Genomic DNA, 19767 nt, shown 5'->3' on the forward strand with positions numbered 1-19767 from the left:
TTTTTGGTCGCAGAAAACTATCTGTGACGAGGCTTTAGCGACCAACTCGCGACCAACATATTTTGGTCGTGAAAAGGTTTTAGCGACCAAATATGGTACTTTTCGCGACCAAAATGTTGGCCACGGAAAGTGTTTTTCCTTGTAGTGAGGGGTTTCCAGGGAATGTGATATAAATGGTTATGGGGTTTAAAAATGAGGTTATATTGTGACAAAATAGTTGATTTTAGCATTTGAGTTGATATTTGGGAAAGAGGGAAGTTTGCCCTAAAATGCTTCAAATATTATTTTATATAAATAAATGAGATTGGTATTGTAAATGTGAAATTGGATAGATGTTGATATAAATGGTGGAGTTAGATATGTATTACCTCATACCTATAAGAATTTGAATAAATTATCTGTCTTGAGATTGAATATCTGTTTAGAAATATCTATATTGAGCTATCGGTGGAGGATAACTATGATTGTTGTAGAAACTGCATGAGAATTAGGTGAATTGAAACTAATCTCTTGTTGGTTGTCATTGAATATAACTATGTTTTAAATACATTATATATGTATGATTGTTTGGGAGGAGAAAAGGGATGTGCTCCATGTTTGGAAAGAGATAGGGGATGGACTCCATTGAAATTAAGTTGGCATGTGTGTCTAGGTTGAAAGTCCCAAAACCGCGCGTATGCATGGGTGCCGATCCCGCGGACAAAATTTTCATAATTGAAATGTTTGTATGATATAACTGTGTTGATTTGGGGACCAATGAGTTGTAGCCTCAGATGAGTTGTCTAAAAGATAATAAAATTGGTTCATGAATTGAGATAAAATGAATTAACTTAAAATGACAAGAAAGAAAAATGATTGAGATATGAGATTGGTACCTTAGGAGTATATAGAATATGAATGTTTCATCACAGGCGTTGTTGCACATTGTACTTATACCTTCGTTAAGATTCATGTATTGTGTTAAATTGTTTCTACTGGGTTTTGGCTCACCCTATTTGGGAAAAATCATTTTCAGGTGATATACCTTCCCCAAGGCAATAGCCTAGAGGGACTTAGAGCAAGAGCTTCCTTTTGTTGCATTTTCTTTTGTATAGCCAAGGGCATATTTGTATTAAGCTTGTCTCACTTTTATTGTAACCAAGCAATGACTTGGGAAGATGTAAGCCTTTAGCGCATTTGAATATTTGTTCAACTTTCATCTTTTGTTTATTTGTAACACATGCTGTAGATTCAGCATGAATCATTTATAAATGTATAATGCATGTGTCACCTTTTGTACATTAAACTCTGTTGAATGAAAGTATGTAATTCAATTATGTTTCTGCTTATGAGATGGGCTCATTGTATTTATTTAGCGACGTTACCACCACCAGCATCACTACCAAAAATAAATAAATAACTATTTTCTTCGAAAAGTATTTTTTGAATTTTTTTTCGTAAAAAATATTTTTCACGCAAACAAACAAGGCGTAATTTAAAAAATAAATCAATCACTTGCTAGAACAAAAACTTACAACATCAAATCAGCTAGAAGAACATCTAAAGGCCTCAAACTTCGAAAGTAAATCATAAGTTCATACTTGAAATACCAAACATAAATACTAACATATAGGTACATAAGACTGTGCCCAAAACTATTTAAAAACCTTGGTTTTCTATAAAATTAATAAGGATAAAGTTGTTTCTAGCTATTACTTTGATCACCTATACTGAGACAAAAATAAAAGGAAACAACATTGGATCACAAACATATCCACAAAATCACAAACATTAATCAGTAGTCGAAAGACATACCTTGTTTCTATCGATACTGAATCAAATGAACACTAGATTTACTTCAATTCTTCACAGCGTCCCTGAAAAACAGTATCATTGGTTACAGAATAAGAAGATGGAGCTAAAGATGTGAGCCCATTGGAGCAAAATTTGAATGTGCAATTTGGAAATACCTTAGCTTTAGGTTAGAGAAAAGGAGAGAAAAAAACATTGTACATAGATAGAGAAGAATAGAGAAAGTGTTTTGTGTGTGGAAGTGAGTGAGAAAGGTAACAAATACATGTATATCTATGGTCGTTACATGCAATGTAGTAATCGAGTCTTGTGTATGTGTATATATATTAATAACACACGTGTACAAGCGTTATATTGTAGAGAAAGAGAGTGAGAAGAAATGACAGAGAGCCAACGAGGCAATGTGGTGTGGCACTTATCAGCCCCACCAAGGTTCTAAATATCGGCCGGTACGTTCCGTACCGGCCGGTTCGTAACGGAAAATGGGAGTGCCGAGTCGGATACTCCCCGGTATACCGGTGAGACTGAATTTCACGTCTGTAGCGGCCGATTCCCGACACGTATCGGCTTGAATCCGATACGTGGGCGATACAGTTCCGATATTGTCCGATTCGGCTGAAAAACGAGCAAAGCATGGAAAAATAATTGAGGAAAGCAAGTCACTAAGAAAAGCAAATCACCTGGACAGCAAATCACTTGTAAAAGAAAAAAGAATCGACCAAAGTACCTGCAAAAACAAAAGAAAAAGCAGAAAAGAAAGGATAACAGACTCACGGGCTAAACATTTCACATCAAATTTTTTGTCTTCTTCAAGCAATAATACATACACACAGACTCACAAACACCAGGACACCATAAATGTGTAAAAAACCTGTAAAGTTTTCCCTCAATCGGACCAAACTCAACTCCCCAATCAAACCCAAATCCATCTCCCAGGGCCATCGATCTTGTAAAGTGTTGCAAGGAGAAACGTCGAATTGAACCCAAACCCATCACCGATTTGAAATTTCTTCGTTGAAGGTTTTTCTCTATGCTATGTTTGCATTTGTTTCCTACTCTGTTTTTTGTTTTGGCTGGAGCTTCTTCAAATGGTTTGCTTGCTGTTCTCTGTTTGTTTATGTATATATAATAAAATATAATTTGATTTATGTGGTGTTGTAGGGACTGCCACATAATAGTTTATAATTTGTATAATAGTTTATAATAGTTTATAATTTGTATGTAGATAGGATTATTATTTGATTTATGTGGGATTGTGGGACTGCCGCATAATAGTTTATAATTTGTATAATAGTTTATAACAGTTTATAATTTGTATGTAGATAGGATTATTCTTGTGTTGAATATATTTTTTTTTTTGATGGGATCCTTGATTTTTTTAAATAACCAAACTATATATAATAAAATATTAATAATACAAATAAAAAAAATTTAAGAGCTTTTGTTTGCTTGATGGGGGATGAGACTAGAGTCACCCTGATTATTGATTGAAAATGCATTAAAATAGATAAAAATAAATAAATAAATAAAATAAATAAAAAAATTAATATAGAAGATCCCAAGCCCAATTTGATATCATTTCAGTCTCTCGTGCTTCATTTGAGTCATAAAGAATTAGTGATCCATGAAAAACTTAGAAGCCATGACAATGGGTTGATTAGGATAATTATTTCCTTATAGTGTGTTTGTTTGAATCTGTCAAATTTTTGAATCTGTCATATCTTTTTATTTCAGATTATTTTTATATCATATTTTTTTTAAAGAAGTTTCATCTGTTAGATTTTTTTAAAGAGGTTTAATTGTTAAGTAAAGAGGTTTAATAGTTTAGATTTTTTATTTTTATTTTAAATTCATTATTATTAGTAACTAAATTAGAATTACAATATTTGTTAATTGAAAACTGTTATTGTAGATAATTGAAAGTTATAATGGCTCACGGAGGTGGTTCTATTGGAAAACTTCCAAGTGATGATATTGGATGGAAATTTGGAATTCCACTAGAAAATAATAGGCATAAAATTAGGTGTAAATTTTGTGGAAAAGAGCTAAATGGTGGTATAACTAGGTTGAAGCAACATTTAGCCCATATGAAAGGTCAAGTCGCACCTTGTGCTAATGTTAGTAGTGAAGTTTGAACACTAATGATGGATCATTTGAATAATTATAAGGGCAAAAAGATTGACAAAAGGAAGATGAATGAGGAATTAACAGAACAAATTAGAGCCAGTCAGTGTGATGATGATGAAAATGATGAGGAGGACTTAGAAATGGTTATGGCCCGACAAAATAGGACTAGTGATATTGAGGTTGCACCTCCTCCTGGTTTTGCTCGGCGATGTCATAGTGTTCGTGAGGCTAGTACAGGTAGGAAATGGATTGATACATCCTCTCCAGAAGTTCAATTATTAGACATAGATGTGGATCTTCATAGGACCAAAGGCAACAAACAATCCAAGCTCTCCTCTAGATTCTTGAAAGAAGCAAAGAAGAAATTAGGAAGAGCAGTTAGCCAGTTTGTATTGTTCACTCCAGTGCCTACTAATGTTGTTAATTCCAAATGGCTAGAACCAATGTTGGATACTGCAAGAGAGGTTGGAAAAGGAACAAAGCTACCTACTTCTTATGAAGTAAGCCTCTAACTTAAAGTTTGAAAAAACTCTATCTAGGTTTAAAAATAAATAAATTATTAAGATGCTTGCTAATAGTTTTTGTTTGTTATTTATTATTAAACAGGTAACTGAAGTGTATTTACCAATGGAGTATGAAGCTTTACAAAATTGGATAAAATCTCATAAATCTAGTTGGGCTGAGAGAGGTGTTACAATTATGTGTGATGGATGGTCTGGACCCACAAGAAAGCACATTGTTAATTTTCTTGTGTATAGGAATCGTGGAACAATTTTTCAGAAGTCTGTGGATGTAACTGATGTACCTAGTAGGACATCTGATTATTACCTAAGCCTCATAGACAAGGTAGTGGATGAAATTGGAGAAGAATATGTTGTGCAAATCGTAACTGATAACGAAGCTGCAATAAAGGCTACTGGTTACAAACTCATGCAAAAAAGAAAGAATCTGTATTGGACAGGATGTGCAGCTCATTGTATTGATCTTATGTTAGAGGATATTGGGAAGAAAAAAAGTGTAGCAAAGGTGTTGGATTGTGCAAAAGTAATCACACGCTTTATTTACAACTCCAATTGGGTCGTTGATTTCATGAAAAGATTCACAGGAGATAGAGAGTTGTTACGTCCTGTCATCACACGCTTTGCCACCAATTTCATTACTTTGGAAAGCATTGTTAAACATAAGACTGCTTTACAGGATATGTTTCATTCTCAAGAGTGGAAGCACAACAAATGGTCCAAAAAGGATGATGCAAAAGAAGCGAAAAAAATTATACAAAGTAAAGATTTTTGGACCAAGGCGGCAGATGTATTAAAAGTTCAAGAACCACTTCTAAAGGTGCTTAGACTTGTAGATGGGGATGAAAAGCCCACAATGGGTTTTATATATGAAGCCATGGATAGAGCAAAGTTGGCCATCAAACAAAATTGTCGCTATTATGTAGATTATTGGAAGATTATTGATAATCGATGGGCTTTCCAACTACACACGGACTTGCATGCTGCTGGTAAGTAATTTTTAATTTATTTAAATTATAAATCATGTGTTCCTTGTCTCACTTTTATTATTATTTTATATTTGAACGTAGGTTATTTTTTAAATCCCATATTCCAATATGGGGAGCACCTTTCTAATCATCGAGAAGTAATGAGTGGAGTTAGAAATGTGATTTCGAGACTTCTACCAGATTTAAACGAGCAAATACAGGCGATAAATCAAGTTAGTCATTATTTAATATTAGTTAAATTGATAACTTATTATTTGACTTGTGAATTGTGTTTGTAAAACTGTTTATTGCCTTTTGTTCATTGCAGATCTCTTTATTTTGTAATAAAGAAGATTCTTTTGGTGCTGTGTTAGCACAAAGAGCAGTGAAAGCAACAAATCCTGGTAATTATTATATACTCAATGAACTATTAACTATTTGAATTACATATTATTGTTATATTGTCAACAATTCTATATCAAATTATAACATAATCACTAATATTTGATTGATTTGTATAAAGCTAAATGGTGGATCCATTATGGTACATCGGCTCCGGCACTCCAAAAAGTGGCTGTGAGAGTATTGAGCCAAACCACGTCTTCTTCTAATTGTGAGCGCAATTGGAGTACATTTAGCCTGATACATACAAAGACAAGGAATCGGTTGAAGTATAAAAAATTAAATAAACTTGTTTATGTGTATTACAATATGAGGCTAAAGATTAGACATGCAACACGAAAAAGTCAAGATGACAGAGAGGAATCTTTTAACCCCATCAATCTTGATTATATATTTGAAGAAGATGATCTATTAACTCCATGGCTTCAAGAGAGAGAACATGCAGTCTTGGATGATGAAGATAACTCAGGTTGGTTAATTGTTGATGATGATGATGATGAGGGAGATCATGCAACTAGTAGCCAAGTACCTCAACACCATCAAAGAGCAGGGTCTGCTGGAAGTGGCTCTAGTGAGGGTCGCGGTTTGAGTCCACCTAGTGGTAGTGGAGATGATAGTGATGGCAGCCGTCCTCCAACAGGTGGTGGTAGTGGTGGTGGTAGTGGTGGACAATGGGAGTCTGCAGGTTCTGCACATGGTTGTAGACGCAGTACTCATCATATTGATCATGATTGGAATAGGGATTCTACACAGCAACGACGACATTCTATTTCTACTCCTGATGTAGAAGCATCAATTGGGCGTTCACGACATATTGATGATATTTATGGTCATCGTGACCTTAGAAATCAATTTGGACATCTCGGAGTTAGACAAGAAGATGGAAGGGGAACTCAACATTGGCGACCAATATGCCAAGTACCATATCCTTATTACCCTCCTCCAAGTCAACCACCACCACACATCTATCAACCACCTTATATGGAAAATTGGAACTACTCTCAACAACCTCATCAATATCCATATATAGAGGGTTTCAATTATGGTACAGGGGGGCATGCAATGACACAACAACAATCAAGTAGCAGTGGCAGCAACAACACTACTTATGATCAATGCACTTTCAATAACTACTACCAGGAATATCAATATGGAGAAATAGGCCAACCAATTCATAGTGATGATCAAAGTGATGTGAGATATGGAGATTCTTCTGTACCACCATTTAATTCTTTTTATTACTAAGTTTTAGAGTTGTTGATTTGTAGTAGATTGTTTGTATGCGATTATGACTGAAGCGAATGATTTATTTTCATATCCCCCTTTCTCTTATTAATTTGTTGTGCATGTGAAAGTATTTCATTGTTGAAAATAAGTAAAAAAATATTTTCACATCAATTTTATATTAAAGTTTAACACATATGCCAAGTAAAAGCTTGAGACTAAAATAAATACATATCATTTAGTTGAAAATGAGTCAAAAGTGTCTTTACATATCAAAATTTTGATTAAAATGTGATAAATTAAGGCTAAAAGAGTCAAAAAATACATAAAATTGAGTTTTAGAGGAATTGCTAATGATTTTTGAAATTTCACAGCCGCGACGCCCGATACCCGATACGTATCGGTCGATACTCCCGATACCGATACTCCGCGATCAATACCGTTACGTTACCCGATACTGCGATTTAGAACTATGAGCCCCACTTGCGTGCCTTGAAACCTTAGTCAAATAGTATTCCCATGCGTTGTTTTTGCACTCTATTAGTTTAATAGGGTAAATTACAGTAATCTCCCTTAAACTATAACTCATTTACACTTTATTCCCCCAAACTTCAAAATGCAACAATTAATTACCTCAAACTGTTGTCTTATTACACTTGACACTTTCTGTTAAGGGTTTTTTTCTAGTGATTTAAACGGAATCAAGTCGTGTGTGAAGCACATAACAAACTTATTGATTTTTTAAGAGAATAATACCCTTGATTGATTTTTTTAAGACAATAATACCCTTATCTAGTGATCTCATTTCACTTGGTCCTCTTTATCTTAGTAGCAAAATGCAAATGGAATCATCAGATAAGAGCATTATTATTGCCTTATAAATTTAATAAATGTCATGTGCTTTACACATGATTTGATTTTCTATAAATCTCTAATAGAATCCTAATAGAAGGGTTAACTGTACCAAGATAACGCTTTAATGTGGTTAATTGTTAAATTTTGAAATTCAAAGGGATAAAATGCAAATGGGTCAAAATTTTATGGGATTTTCAATAATTTACACTAATAAATAAGGCAAATAAAGGGGTGCGTATACCTTAAATTCTTATGGTCAGTAAATAAGTAAAAATGAATCTTACCAAAAATGTAAAACAAAACTACCTAAAATGAAGATGATTAAATGATTTGGTTGGTACGTATGTTTTCTTTATAGCCCAATGATAGGATGACTGTCACTTTACAATGACCAATTGGATAAATGATTGTAATTGTGCTACATGAAATAATATGCCAAATGTAGTATAAAAAGATAATAAATATAACATTAGTGTTGGCCATATTGTACTAATCTCCTTTTTTTTTTTTTTTTTTTTTTTTTTTTTTTTTTTGTTGGATCAGGAATTGCACTAATCTCTTCGGCATGTGTGTTGAATCATGAATTTGTGACATAATTTGTAGTTTATAAATGAAATTAAAATTCTACTTCATTTATTTTTCCATTCCCTCAATAAATCTAAAATCTAAATATAATCGTAAAATTTTGACAACTTTAACCACCATGGGGGAAGAAAGAATAAAGGACTTTCATTTTCATCAATAATAAAAAGATTGAGATTATGTCTAGTTCAGATTTCCAATTAGAGGGCGGGTGAATGATAGGTCCCTTGTTGATGATTTGATCCATTCATTTTATAGGAATTTTTTTTAAACAAATCATCAATACAAAAATTCAGGTTAATTGAACAACTATAACACATAATCAAATCAAATTGTTTTATAAAAATGGATATTCTATTTTAAAAATATTACTTGTTTTTATTGCTTTGAAGACAGATGTAAAATGTCCACTTTTTTGAAACCAAATATGATCATTTCATGTGATTATAGTTGTTTGATCAATTTGATTTTCTGCATAGTTGATCTACTTAGAGGACCATAAATGATGAACATTTTGAATTATTAAAGTGAGTCCCGTGGTGGGCCTACATACCAAAACTTAAAAATACCTTTCTAGTTAGGGAATCCTAATTGGAATCCCAATCAGTAATAAAAATTTATTGAATTTTCAAGATGGAAGTTGATTGTGGAGGTCTAAGATAGAAGAGAATGAGTTAGAAATGGTGGTGGAGGGTTGAGAGTGGCAGTAAAGGCAACAAAGGAGAGGTGGGTGAATGAAAGAAAAATCAAGATTTTGAAATTGAAGCTGAGGGCATTATCGAAATAAAGAGATGTGTACTAAGATTTTTTATTTTTTTATATGTATGCTGAGAAGGTGTTCAGTAAGTGTGTGCATATAAGAAAATTGATGTGTGGAAATAAGATTATCCAAATAATAGTTGAGGTTAGTCTGCACACGAACTAAGTTGCTTGGCCATTTCTAATTAAAAAGGGTAAATTACACTAATCTCCCTTGAGATTTGGTGAAAATACAATTAGCTCCACACTTTTGAATTCAATATACTAACCCTCGCTTTTAGTGTGGTTAAAATGACCAAAACTAATGCCCATAGTGGGTAGACATTGAAATAAATAAAGAAAAATATACATTTTAGTAGGAAATAGATGATAACATCATTTTTTCATCTATAAAACTAACGAATTAGTAGTGAAAAATAGCCTAAGTGTTATGTGAATTAAAACCTTGAGGGAGATCAGTGTAATTATATCAAAAGTATGGGGCTAATTGTATTTTTTTAAACCTCAGAGGAAGTGAATATAATTTAAAATACAATTAGCCCAGCGAGTTTGTCATAATTACATTGACATTCTTTTTCGCAAGATTAAAGTGATCAAAATTAATGCAGATGCTGGATAGACATTGTAATAGACAAAGGTAAATATACATTTTAGTAGAAATTAGATGACAATATCATTTTTTTTATCCATATAACTAATGAATTATTGATAAATAAAAAAAAAATGACTTGAGTGTTGTGTGAATTAAAACTTTGAGGGAGACTAATGTTATTATGCCAAAAGTGTAGAGCTAACTATATTTTTTTAAAACCTCAAGGGAGATGAGTGTAATTTACCCAATACATACATTTTTCAGTTGTATGTTTTTTCTAGGCTATATTTTAATTAATTTCTACATGTAACATTTCTAGTACAAAAAAAAAAAAAAAAAAAAAAAAAAAAAGAAAAAGAAAAAGAAAGGAGTTTGGCTATAATTACAAATTAAGTTACCAATTTTTCTACCAATTACTTAGATTCAAATCCTCTTCGATACTTTTTTCATCCAACCATCATTCAGTAGTTAGTCCAATTCTAGATGATAGTTTGATAAAGAAAGTACTAGAGGGGTTTGCTTCCCAAATATTTACATGTGTGTAAGGCGCGCACACATGTCAGCCCTACACATGTGAGTGGTTGCTAAACAAAATAAGAAAATATTATTTATACATAAAATATCATAAGAATGATGTGACAGTATTATTTTGGTCAATAAATTTCATCATGTGGGTGTTTTGTTTAAAAATAAATGATTTACATTAAGCCATATCATTATGTATAAAAATTTTACATGCATTTTTTATTTTTATTTTTTTTGTATAACATTACTCACAAAAATAATTATCTCTACTTATTTATTTATTTATTTATTTCAAGACAAAACTAGTATTAATTAGAATATCTCATCCCATCAATCTCTTCATATCTCCTATATTTAATATATTACCTATATATACTTGTATACATACATGCGTATATGCATGCATATTAATAATTTGATTTGGTTTTTTTTTTTTATCAATAAAAATTTTCATTAAAGTATGAAAGCCAAACGACACTTACAAGGAATTTATCTAACAAAAACTTACCCCAAACTAAGAAAAAATAATCAAAAGAAAGCATGAAGGACTAGCTATGAGAAAAACACGATGCTAAGCCCGTACTGCAACGCAAAGTCGATTATAAGAGTAAAACAATAGGGCGAGTTGAATAAAAAATCATAGGCTACATCCACATAGATGGGTAAGCAACAATCAAACACCGATGGAAATCTAACCACACATAAATAAATAAATAAATAAAAAAACCAGGAGACTACCTTCAGACTTGAAACACGCGGAGAGACGACGACGACACTGGCAGTCGAGGTAGATCTAATAGAGCAAAGAAGCTCAGAGAAGATGGAGGTAGATCTGAAGTGGGTGGGACCGTAAAAGTGAGGAAAAGCCAAATCTGGTAACAGTAGTGGTAATGGGGCCAAAGGTGGAGGAGGAGATTGAAGGAAGCTCCAGTATAACCACATCTCACAAGGAGGGAGAGGAATGGAAAGACAAGCTTCCAAGCTTATTTGCAGAAAATCGAAGAAATGAAAGAAGAAAAAAAAGGGGGTAGAGGGAGGAGTTATAGCGATCCCGGTTGTCCCTTTACTATCCTGTTGTGTTCTGGACTTGGTTCCGTGAGGTTGGTAGTTATGTCTATCTTGTTGTCGTCCTTTAATTCTGCTTGATTGGGTTTTAGGATGTTTTGGACAGGGTTGTTACAGGTTGGTTAGGCCTTAGTTTCAATTCCTTGTTGCCCAGTTTTTAGGCGGTCCGCTCGAGCGGGTCTTCTTGCGCTCGAGCGGGGATTGCACACTCCAAGTTTTTCGTGTCCCTGCAAAACTTCTGCAGGTGTGATTTTTACGCTCGAGCGGTGGCGCTCGAGCGGGTGCTTTGGCGCTTGAGCGGGTAGTACCTTTTCGATGTAAGTTCTGGGAGGGGGAAATCTACGCTCGAGCGGACTGATTTTCGCGCTCGAGCGGATGTGCTCTATTCTTGTGTCTTGGCGCTCGAGCGGGCCTTTTTGCGCTCGAGCAGACCTAGTTTTTGTTCTTGACGCTCAAGCATTGTGTTTTCCGCTCAAGCGGGAACGTCGTATATCAGTTGGCTGTAAGGCAGTTTTAAATCACTTTTTCTCATCCTTTCTCTCTCTTACTTTTCCGAAAAGCCATTTGAGAGCCTCTCTCTCTAAAACCTTGCCTTCTCTCTAAGTATTGATCTAGCTAGGGTGCTTTCCTCACCTTTGGCCTTTACAAAAGAGTTGTTGATCGTCGAGGGCTATCTTTTGATCCGAGAAACTCGTGGTTTGGAGCAAGTTCGTTTTCATCATCATCTTCGTTGGGTGTCATCTTTTAAGGTAGGGGTTCCTACCCACTCTTATGGTCTTTGACCTAGATTTTTAGTTGTTTTGATGGAGTGTTAAACTTGGGAAATTTTGGGACATAGGGTTTCAAAATGTGTAAAAAGGGTTTTGTGATTTTGGGCCCATAACTTGTATTTTGGGTTTCAAAGTGATGATATAGTTGTTGGTTGGTGATATTGGAACCTTCGGGTTAATATCTAGAGTTGGGGGTACAAGCCCTAATTTGTTGTTTAAAATTAATTGGTATAATTAATTTGGGAAAATTGTGAACTTATGGAATTGAGTTGGAAGTAATGAAATTGGTTCATTATGTTGTGAAATAATGGAGTTGGATTTATAAATCGCTCGCTTTTGAAAACATTGATATTTTATCTGTTGAACCTTTTATTATCTATTTAGAAATAATTGCTTGGGCTACCGGTGGATGGTAGTTTTGATTGTTGTAGACAATGCATGATGATTAGGCAAACTAAAACTAATCAATTGGATATGTCATAGAGTATGACGGTTGATAGAATACATTAACGTTATGTATTGATTGATTACGTATATGACCTTTGTGTATATATGTTGTGTGTGTGGGAGGAGATATGGGATGTACTCCACGGTTTAGGGGAAGATAGGGGATGGACCTCTAAACTAGATGTTGTTTGGGAGGAGATAGGGGATGGACTCCACTGATACAGCTCATATGCTTGTCAGATAATGTGTTGATACAGCTCATATGCTTATCATTGGAAGTGTTGATACAGCTCATATGCTTGTCATTGGAAGTGTTGATATAGCTAATATGCATATCTGTTGAAATGTGGATACAGCTTGTATGCTTATCTGTTGAGATGTTGATACAACTAATATGTTTATCTACTGTGAAAATGGAAAATGTTTAATATGAATCATTGTCTCATATAAGTGGTTGGCCAAGTTCTGAGCCATTGATGTAAATTGTGGAATTGGCAAGAAATGAAAACTGAAATGAAACATGAACATAGTGGTCATGGAATGGAAATGGATTATGGATTGGTTTATGAAAATTGAACATTTATCAATTGCTAATGTCTTAGTCATTGCTCATACTGTGTTTAGCATATCTCTACTGGGCGTTGGCTTACCCTTTATGGGACATTATTTTCAGGTACAGGTAGTATGCCACCTCCAAGGACATAGCTTGGATGATGATGAGAGTTGAAGACTCTTCTTTTATTTATTTTGATGTATTACATGTAAATTCAAGCCAAGGTCTTAATATGTATTGAGTTAGTACTATTCCTTTTTTGTAACCAAGTGTTAACTTGGAAAGCTGTAAGCCCCTAGGGCATTTGCTTTTGTTGTTAACATGTAATACAGTTGTAGAATTACTCTGATAAATAGAAATGGTCAGTTTATTTTATATCAATGCATGTCTCATGAGATGGGTTTTATCTATTATTTTGAGAGCGTTACAACTTGGTATCAGAGCGTACCGGGTTCGAATACTTTGGGTACGTGAGAAGTGATTAGGATCACAATGGGTTTGTCTCGCTTGATAGAGACTTAGATGTAGTGTCATATGCCATGTGCTTAACTGATAACATGCTTATGTGACAATGTGGGTATGGGATTTAGTTTCTAGGTTGTTGATTGGATCCTTGGGTTTCTGTGAGTCTTGTTGGAAAGGCACTTGATCAATGTTGTTTCTAACCGGAACTCTAGTAACGCCTCGGGACTATCATTATCCGGAAATAAAATTCGTAAGTGCTTATGTGTCTATGTGCTTACGTGGAGTGAATTACAGTTGTCCATGCATTAGGACGCGAGTGTTATAGCTTCGGCACATTTGTGAATGTGCTAATAGTCTTGGTTACCTTTATTAGGATGTCAGGACGAGGGCGTGGTAGGCGTGGTAGGCATGGTAGGCAGGAGGTACCTGTACCGGATGACGTTCCGGCAATGCAGGAGGGTGTTGGTCAGGCCAACGTGGCCGAGCCACGGGTCAGTAGGCTATGGGCGCCTTGGCCCGAGAGATAGTGGGAGCTTTGGGTATTTTCAGAGCTGAGAATCAGGTTGCTGAGGCAGGACCTTCTTTCTTGAAGAGGGAATTCTTCCGGTCTAACTCGGACGAGTTTGTTGGGGATCCAAATGAGCCACTTAAGGCTGACGAGTGGTTGGAACAAATGGAGAAGACGTTCGAGATGCTGGGCATCGAAGACGGGGCTTTGAAGGTGACCCTGGCATCCTTCCAGCTGAAGGGAGATGCGGGTCAATGGTGGAAGTACGAGAAGGGCAGTGTTGGTGGTGCATGGGAGGCGTTTGTGACTGCTTTCCAGGAGAAGTTTTTATCTTCAGCTGCGAGGGAGAAGCTGAGGGAGCATTTTTGCCAGCTTAGACAGCAAGGCTTGTCAGTGGCCGAGTTTGAGGCTACTTTTACTAGTCTGTCCAGGTTTGCACCTGAACTGGTGGCGTCCGAGGAACGCCGTTGCTTTGAGTTTGAGCGGAAGTTGAGGCGAGGCCTCAAGTTGAGGGTTGGTGGATCTTTCATCCGGGAGTATAGGCGTTTGGTGGATGCGGTAGCTCATATGGAGCTCATGATGCAGGAGGAGGATGAGGGGCAGAAAGGCTCCAAGAGGGGCCAAGATGGTCAGGGTGATGGCAGGAGATAGAGGGGTTCTAACCCTCAGCAGTCTCAGGGCGGTGTGGCTAGATCGACCTTTCTAGTACCGAGTATGGGCTCTGGGAGAGGTAGTTAAGGAGGCTTGACTTGTTTTGCATATGGCCAGCTGGGTCACAAGTCTTCGATTTGCCCACAGAAGGGAGGGGGTCAGCGAGCTGCTTCTTCTTCAGCTAGACCTCAGGGCCAGAGTCAGGGCAAGGGCCAGCCTTTGTCTTGCTATCAGTGTGGTCAGCATGGGCATCTGAAGAGGTACTGCCCGCAGTTGAGTGCTACTTCAGGAGCGTCTGGTTCTAGACAGACGCAGGGGTTTCAGCCAGCTCTGTCTGTGCAGGCCTCGAGAGCCAATCTGGGAGCTTTGTCATCCCAATCAGTGCAGCAGTCGTATGCTCCGAGGGGTGAGCAGGTGGATCAGGGGCCTACAGGGCGCGTGTATGCTGTTACCGCGCAGGATCTAGTACCGGCTCCATCAGTAGTGAGAGGTACTTTTCTGTTTTGCAACTCGGTTGCTAGTGTGCTGATTAATACGGGTGCATCTCATTCTTTTGTGCCTGCTGCATTTGTATCTGTGTTGGAATTGGAGTTGGCGCAGTTAGCATCTCCTATATGTGTAGTATCGCCTATTGGTGGTGAGTTGATCTTGAAACAAGGTGTTAGAGGTTGTGATATAGAGGTCGCCGACCATAGGCTTCCTTTTCCTTTTGTTGTCATGCCTATGAAGGGTTTTGATGTTATTTTGGGTATGGACTGGCTACCGTCATACCGGGCTGTTATTGATTGTTACCGCCAGAGGGTCACGGTTTGTACCTTAAGCGGGGAGTGTTTCCATTTCTTGGGGGATCGGGTTGGTAGTGTGTTGCCACCGATGTATGATCCGCGAGGGCAGAGTGAGCTTAGTGGTCTGCTTGCTAGCTTTTTGAGTGGTGAGTGTGATGAGACCCAGATTGTATTGCCGAGGGTGGTTTGTGAGTATTCAGACGTTTTTTTCGAGGATCTCGTTAGTTTGCCACCTCACCGAGAGATAGAGTTCTCTATTGATTTAGTGCCCGGCAGAGCGCCGATTTCTATGGCACCTTATCGTTTTGCCCCAGCCGAGTTGAGTGAGTTGAAGATTCAGCTCCAGGAATTGCTAGATAAGGGTTTTGTTCGCCCTAGTGTTTCGCCGTGGAGAGCACCGGCACTATTTGCTAAAAAGAAAGATGGTTCCTTGAGATTGTGTATAGACTACCGGAAGTTGAATCGGGCTATGGTCAAGAATAAGTACCCTATGCCCCGTATTGATGATCTGTTTGACCAATTGAAGGGTTCCCGTTGTTTCTCTAAGATAGACTTGAGATCAGGTTACCACCAGTTGAGGGTCAGAGAGGAGGATATTCCTAAGACGACATTCCATACGCGATATGGCCATTATGAGTTTCTGGTGATGCCATTCGGACTTACCAATGCACCGGCAGTCTTTATAGACTTGATAAACCGGATCTTCCGGGAATTTTTGGATCGATTTGTAGTCGTTTTTGTGGACGACATTGTTATCTATTCACCTTCTGAGGATGAGCACGAGGAACACTTGAGAGTGGTGCTTGAGTTGCTTAGAGCCCATAGGCTGTATGCCAAGTTTGGGAAGTGTGAGTTCTGGCTAGGAGAGGTTAAATTCTTAGGCCATGTGGTATCCAGGGAAGGGGTGTCTGTTGATGCATCCAAGGTTGAAGCAGTGCAAGACTGGGCACAACCTAAGAGTGTATTTGAGATCCGCAGTTTTCTGGGATTAGCTGGGTATTACCGTCGGTTTGTGAAAGATTTCTCTAGGCTAGCTTCGCCGTTGACTAGGTTAACGCGAAAAGGGGTCAAGTTTGTGTGGAGTGAGACTTATGAAAAGTTGTTCCAAGAGTTGAAGGTTAGATTGACCACCGCTCCGGTCTTGATTATTCCGGAGAGAGGGTTGGGTTATGCGGTTTACTGTGATGCCTCACGAGAGGGTTTGGGTTATGTGTTGATGCAAGAGGGGAAAGTGGTAGCTTACGGCTCACGTCAGTTGAAAATACACGAGAAGAATTACCCTACACACGACTTAGAGTTAGCAGCAGTGATCTTTGCCTTGAAGGTTTGGAGGCACTACCTTTATGGTGAGAGGTTCGAGGTGTTCTCGGACCACAAGAGTTTGAAGTACCTATTTACACTGAGAGACTTTAATTTGAGGCAGAGGAGATGGATGGAGTTCATTGAGGACTATGATTTTGAGTAGCACTATCACCCGGGAAAGGCCAATGTTGTGGCCGATGCCCTTAGTAGGAAATCCATTAGTGATGTAGCTTGTATAGCCATCTGGGAATGGGAGATGTTGGGTGCGCTTGGTGAGTTTGATTTGCTTCTGGGCGAATTTGTTGAGGTTGCGGCCTTGTTTTCTGTTGTCGCGCAGCCTACACTTGTGACCCGAGTGTTAGAGGCACAGAGAGGTGACCTTGAGGTAGAATCCCTCCGAGAGAAGATCTCAAATGGGAAAGTTGATAAGGGTTTGATGATGTATCCCGACCTGAGTGTGAGATACCGAGACCGTTTGTTTGTGTCGGAGTCTTGCCGAGAGGAAGTACTCCGAGAGTTCCATCATTCACGCCTTGCGGTGCATCCGGGAGGCACTAAGATGTATCGAGATTTGGGTCGCCAGTTTTGGTGGCGAGGTCTGAAGAGAGATGTGGCTGTTTTCGTATCGAAGTGCCTTACTTACCAGCAAGTGAAGGCCGAGCATCAGAGACCAGTGGGTTTGTTGCAACCCTTGCCTATTGCCGAGTGGAAGTGGGAGCATGTCACTATGGACTTCGTTGTAGGTCTTCCGAGGACTCAGCGGGGTAGTGATGCTATTTGGGTGGTTGTAGACCGGTTGACTAGGTTGGCGCACTTCATTCCTATGCGCGTGAGAGATTCGGTAGATCATCTCGCCGACTTGTATATTCGGGACGTAGTGAGATTGCACGGGGTCCCGGTGACGATCGTCTCCGATAGAGATCTTCGTTTTACTGCTAGATTGTGGCAGAGTTTGCAGAGTGCCTTGGGCACTAAGTTGACCTTTAGTATGGCTTATCACCCTCAGACTGACGGGCAGTCCGAGCGTACTATTCAGATCCTTGAGGATATGCTTCGAGGTTGTGTCCTTGACTTTAGTGGGACGTGGGAGAGGCACTTGCCCTTGGTGGAGTTTGCCTATAACAACAGTTTTCAGTCTAGCATCGGTATGGCACCGTTTGAGGCCTTGTACAGCCGACCGTGTAGGTCTCCAGTGTGTTGGGCCGAGGTGGGTGATGCAGCTTTATTGGGTCCGGAGTTGGTTAGGGAGACGACGGAGAAAGTTGAACTTATCCGTAGAAGGCTTGTTACAGCCCAGAGTCGCCAAAAGAGTTATGCCGACCGTAGGAGAAGGCCTTTGGCGTTTGAGGTAGGTGATCATGTCTTCTTGAAAATATCACCTAGGCAAGGTCTGATGAGGTTTGGGAAGAGTGGGAAGTTATCCCCTCGGTTTATTAGTCCCTTTGAGATCCTCGAGAGGATTGGGGAAGTGGCTTATCGTTTGGCATTGCCGCCGCAGTTGTCCGGAGTGCATGACGTGTTTCATGTGAGTATGCCTCGGAAGTATGAGCCGGATCCATCCCACATATTGGATTGGACCGACTTGGAGGTAGACGAGGATGCCTCATATGAGGAGAGACCGGTTCGGGTCCTGGATAGGCGGGATCAAGTCCTGCGTGGCAAAACCATTCCTTTGGTGAAGGTTTTGTGAAAGCATCACGGAGTGGAGGAAGCCACTTGGGAACGTGAGTTGGAAGTCCGCGAGAAATATCCAGACTTGTTTGTTGATGTGTGACCATGTAATGGAATTTTTGTAATATTGTTGAACGTTAAGAGCATTGTACGTGTCTTACGTTGTAAAACATTGTGAATGTTTTGGTTAATGGAAATTTGTTTTAACATTGTGTATGTTAAGTATATTGTGGAAATGCAAGCATGATGATAATGTTGCATGTGTTATGGAATTGTGAAAAATGAGTTGAAATTGCTAAATTTCAAAAAAATACATGTTGATAATGCAGGTTGTTATGAATAATGTATATTACCTCTTGAAAAGAGATGGGATCGACCGGTAATGGGTCGGGTTGTTTAATATTATGTTGTAATATTGTTGAGAATGGAGAAAACCTATTTTGAAGAACTCGTGCTTAATTTCGGGGACGAAATTCTTTAAGGGGGGGAGGTTATAGTGATCCCGGTTGTCCCTTTACTATCTTGTTGTGTTCCGGACTTGGTTCCATGAGGTTGGTAGTTGTGTCTATCTTTTTGTCGTCCTTTAATTCCACTTGATTGAGTTTTAGGATGTTTTGGGCAGGGTTGTTACAGGTTGGTTCGGCCTTGGTTTCAATTCCTTGTTGCCCAGTTTTTAGGCGGTCCGCTCGAGCTGGTCTTCTTGCGCTCGAGCGGGGATTGCACACTCCCAGTTTTTCGTGTCCCTGCAAAACTTCTGCAGGTGTGATTTTTACGCTCGAGCGGGTTTCTTTACGCTCGAGTGGTGGCGCTCGAGCGGGTAGTACCTTTTCGATGTAAGTTCTGGGAGGGGAAATCTACGCTCGAGCGGACTGGTTTTCGCGCTCGAGCGGATGTGCTTTATTCTTGTGCCTTAGCGCTCGAGCAGGCCTTTTTGCGCTCGAGCGGACCTAGTTTTTGTTCTTGACGCTCGAGCATTGTGTTTTTCGCTCGAGCGGAAATGTCGTATATCAGTTGGTTGTGAGGCAGTTTTAAATCACTTTTTCTCATCCTTTCTCTCTCTTACTTTTCCGAAAAAGCCATTTGAGAGCCTCTCTCTCTAAAACCTTGTCTTCTCTCTAAGTATTGATCTAGCTAGGGTGCTTTCCTCACCTTTGGCCTTTACAAAAGAGTTGTTGATCGTCGAGGGCTATCTTTTGATCCGAGAAAC

At 38.4% G+C, this 19767-nt stretch overlaps 1 protein-coding gene across 1 annotated transcript; it reads left to right on the top strand.

Moving 5' to 3' along the window:
• The first annotated feature begins 3933 nt into the window (after positions 1 to 3933).
• Positions 3934 to 7121, top strand: LOC114291619 (uncharacterized). Its single transcript, XM_082881756.1, has 5 exons — positions 3934 to 4418; positions 4525 to 5425; positions 5507 to 5637; positions 5733 to 5808; positions 5928 to 7121. Exons 1-5 carry the CDS (start codon positions 3936 to 3938, stop codon positions 7049 to 7051), a joined length of 2715 nt encoding a protein of 904 aa, XP_082737882.1. The 5' UTR covers positions 3934 to 3935; the 3' UTR covers positions 7052 to 7121.
• Positions 7122 to 19767: the final 12646 nt, after the last annotated feature.

Source organism: Camellia sinensis, chromosome 8, assembly GCF_055761805.1.
Source record: "Camellia sinensis isolate YWXY chromosome 8, ASM5576180v1, whole genome shotgun sequence".
Taxonomy (NCBI): Eukaryota; Viridiplantae; Streptophyta; class Magnoliopsida; order Ericales; family Theaceae; genus Camellia; species Camellia sinensis.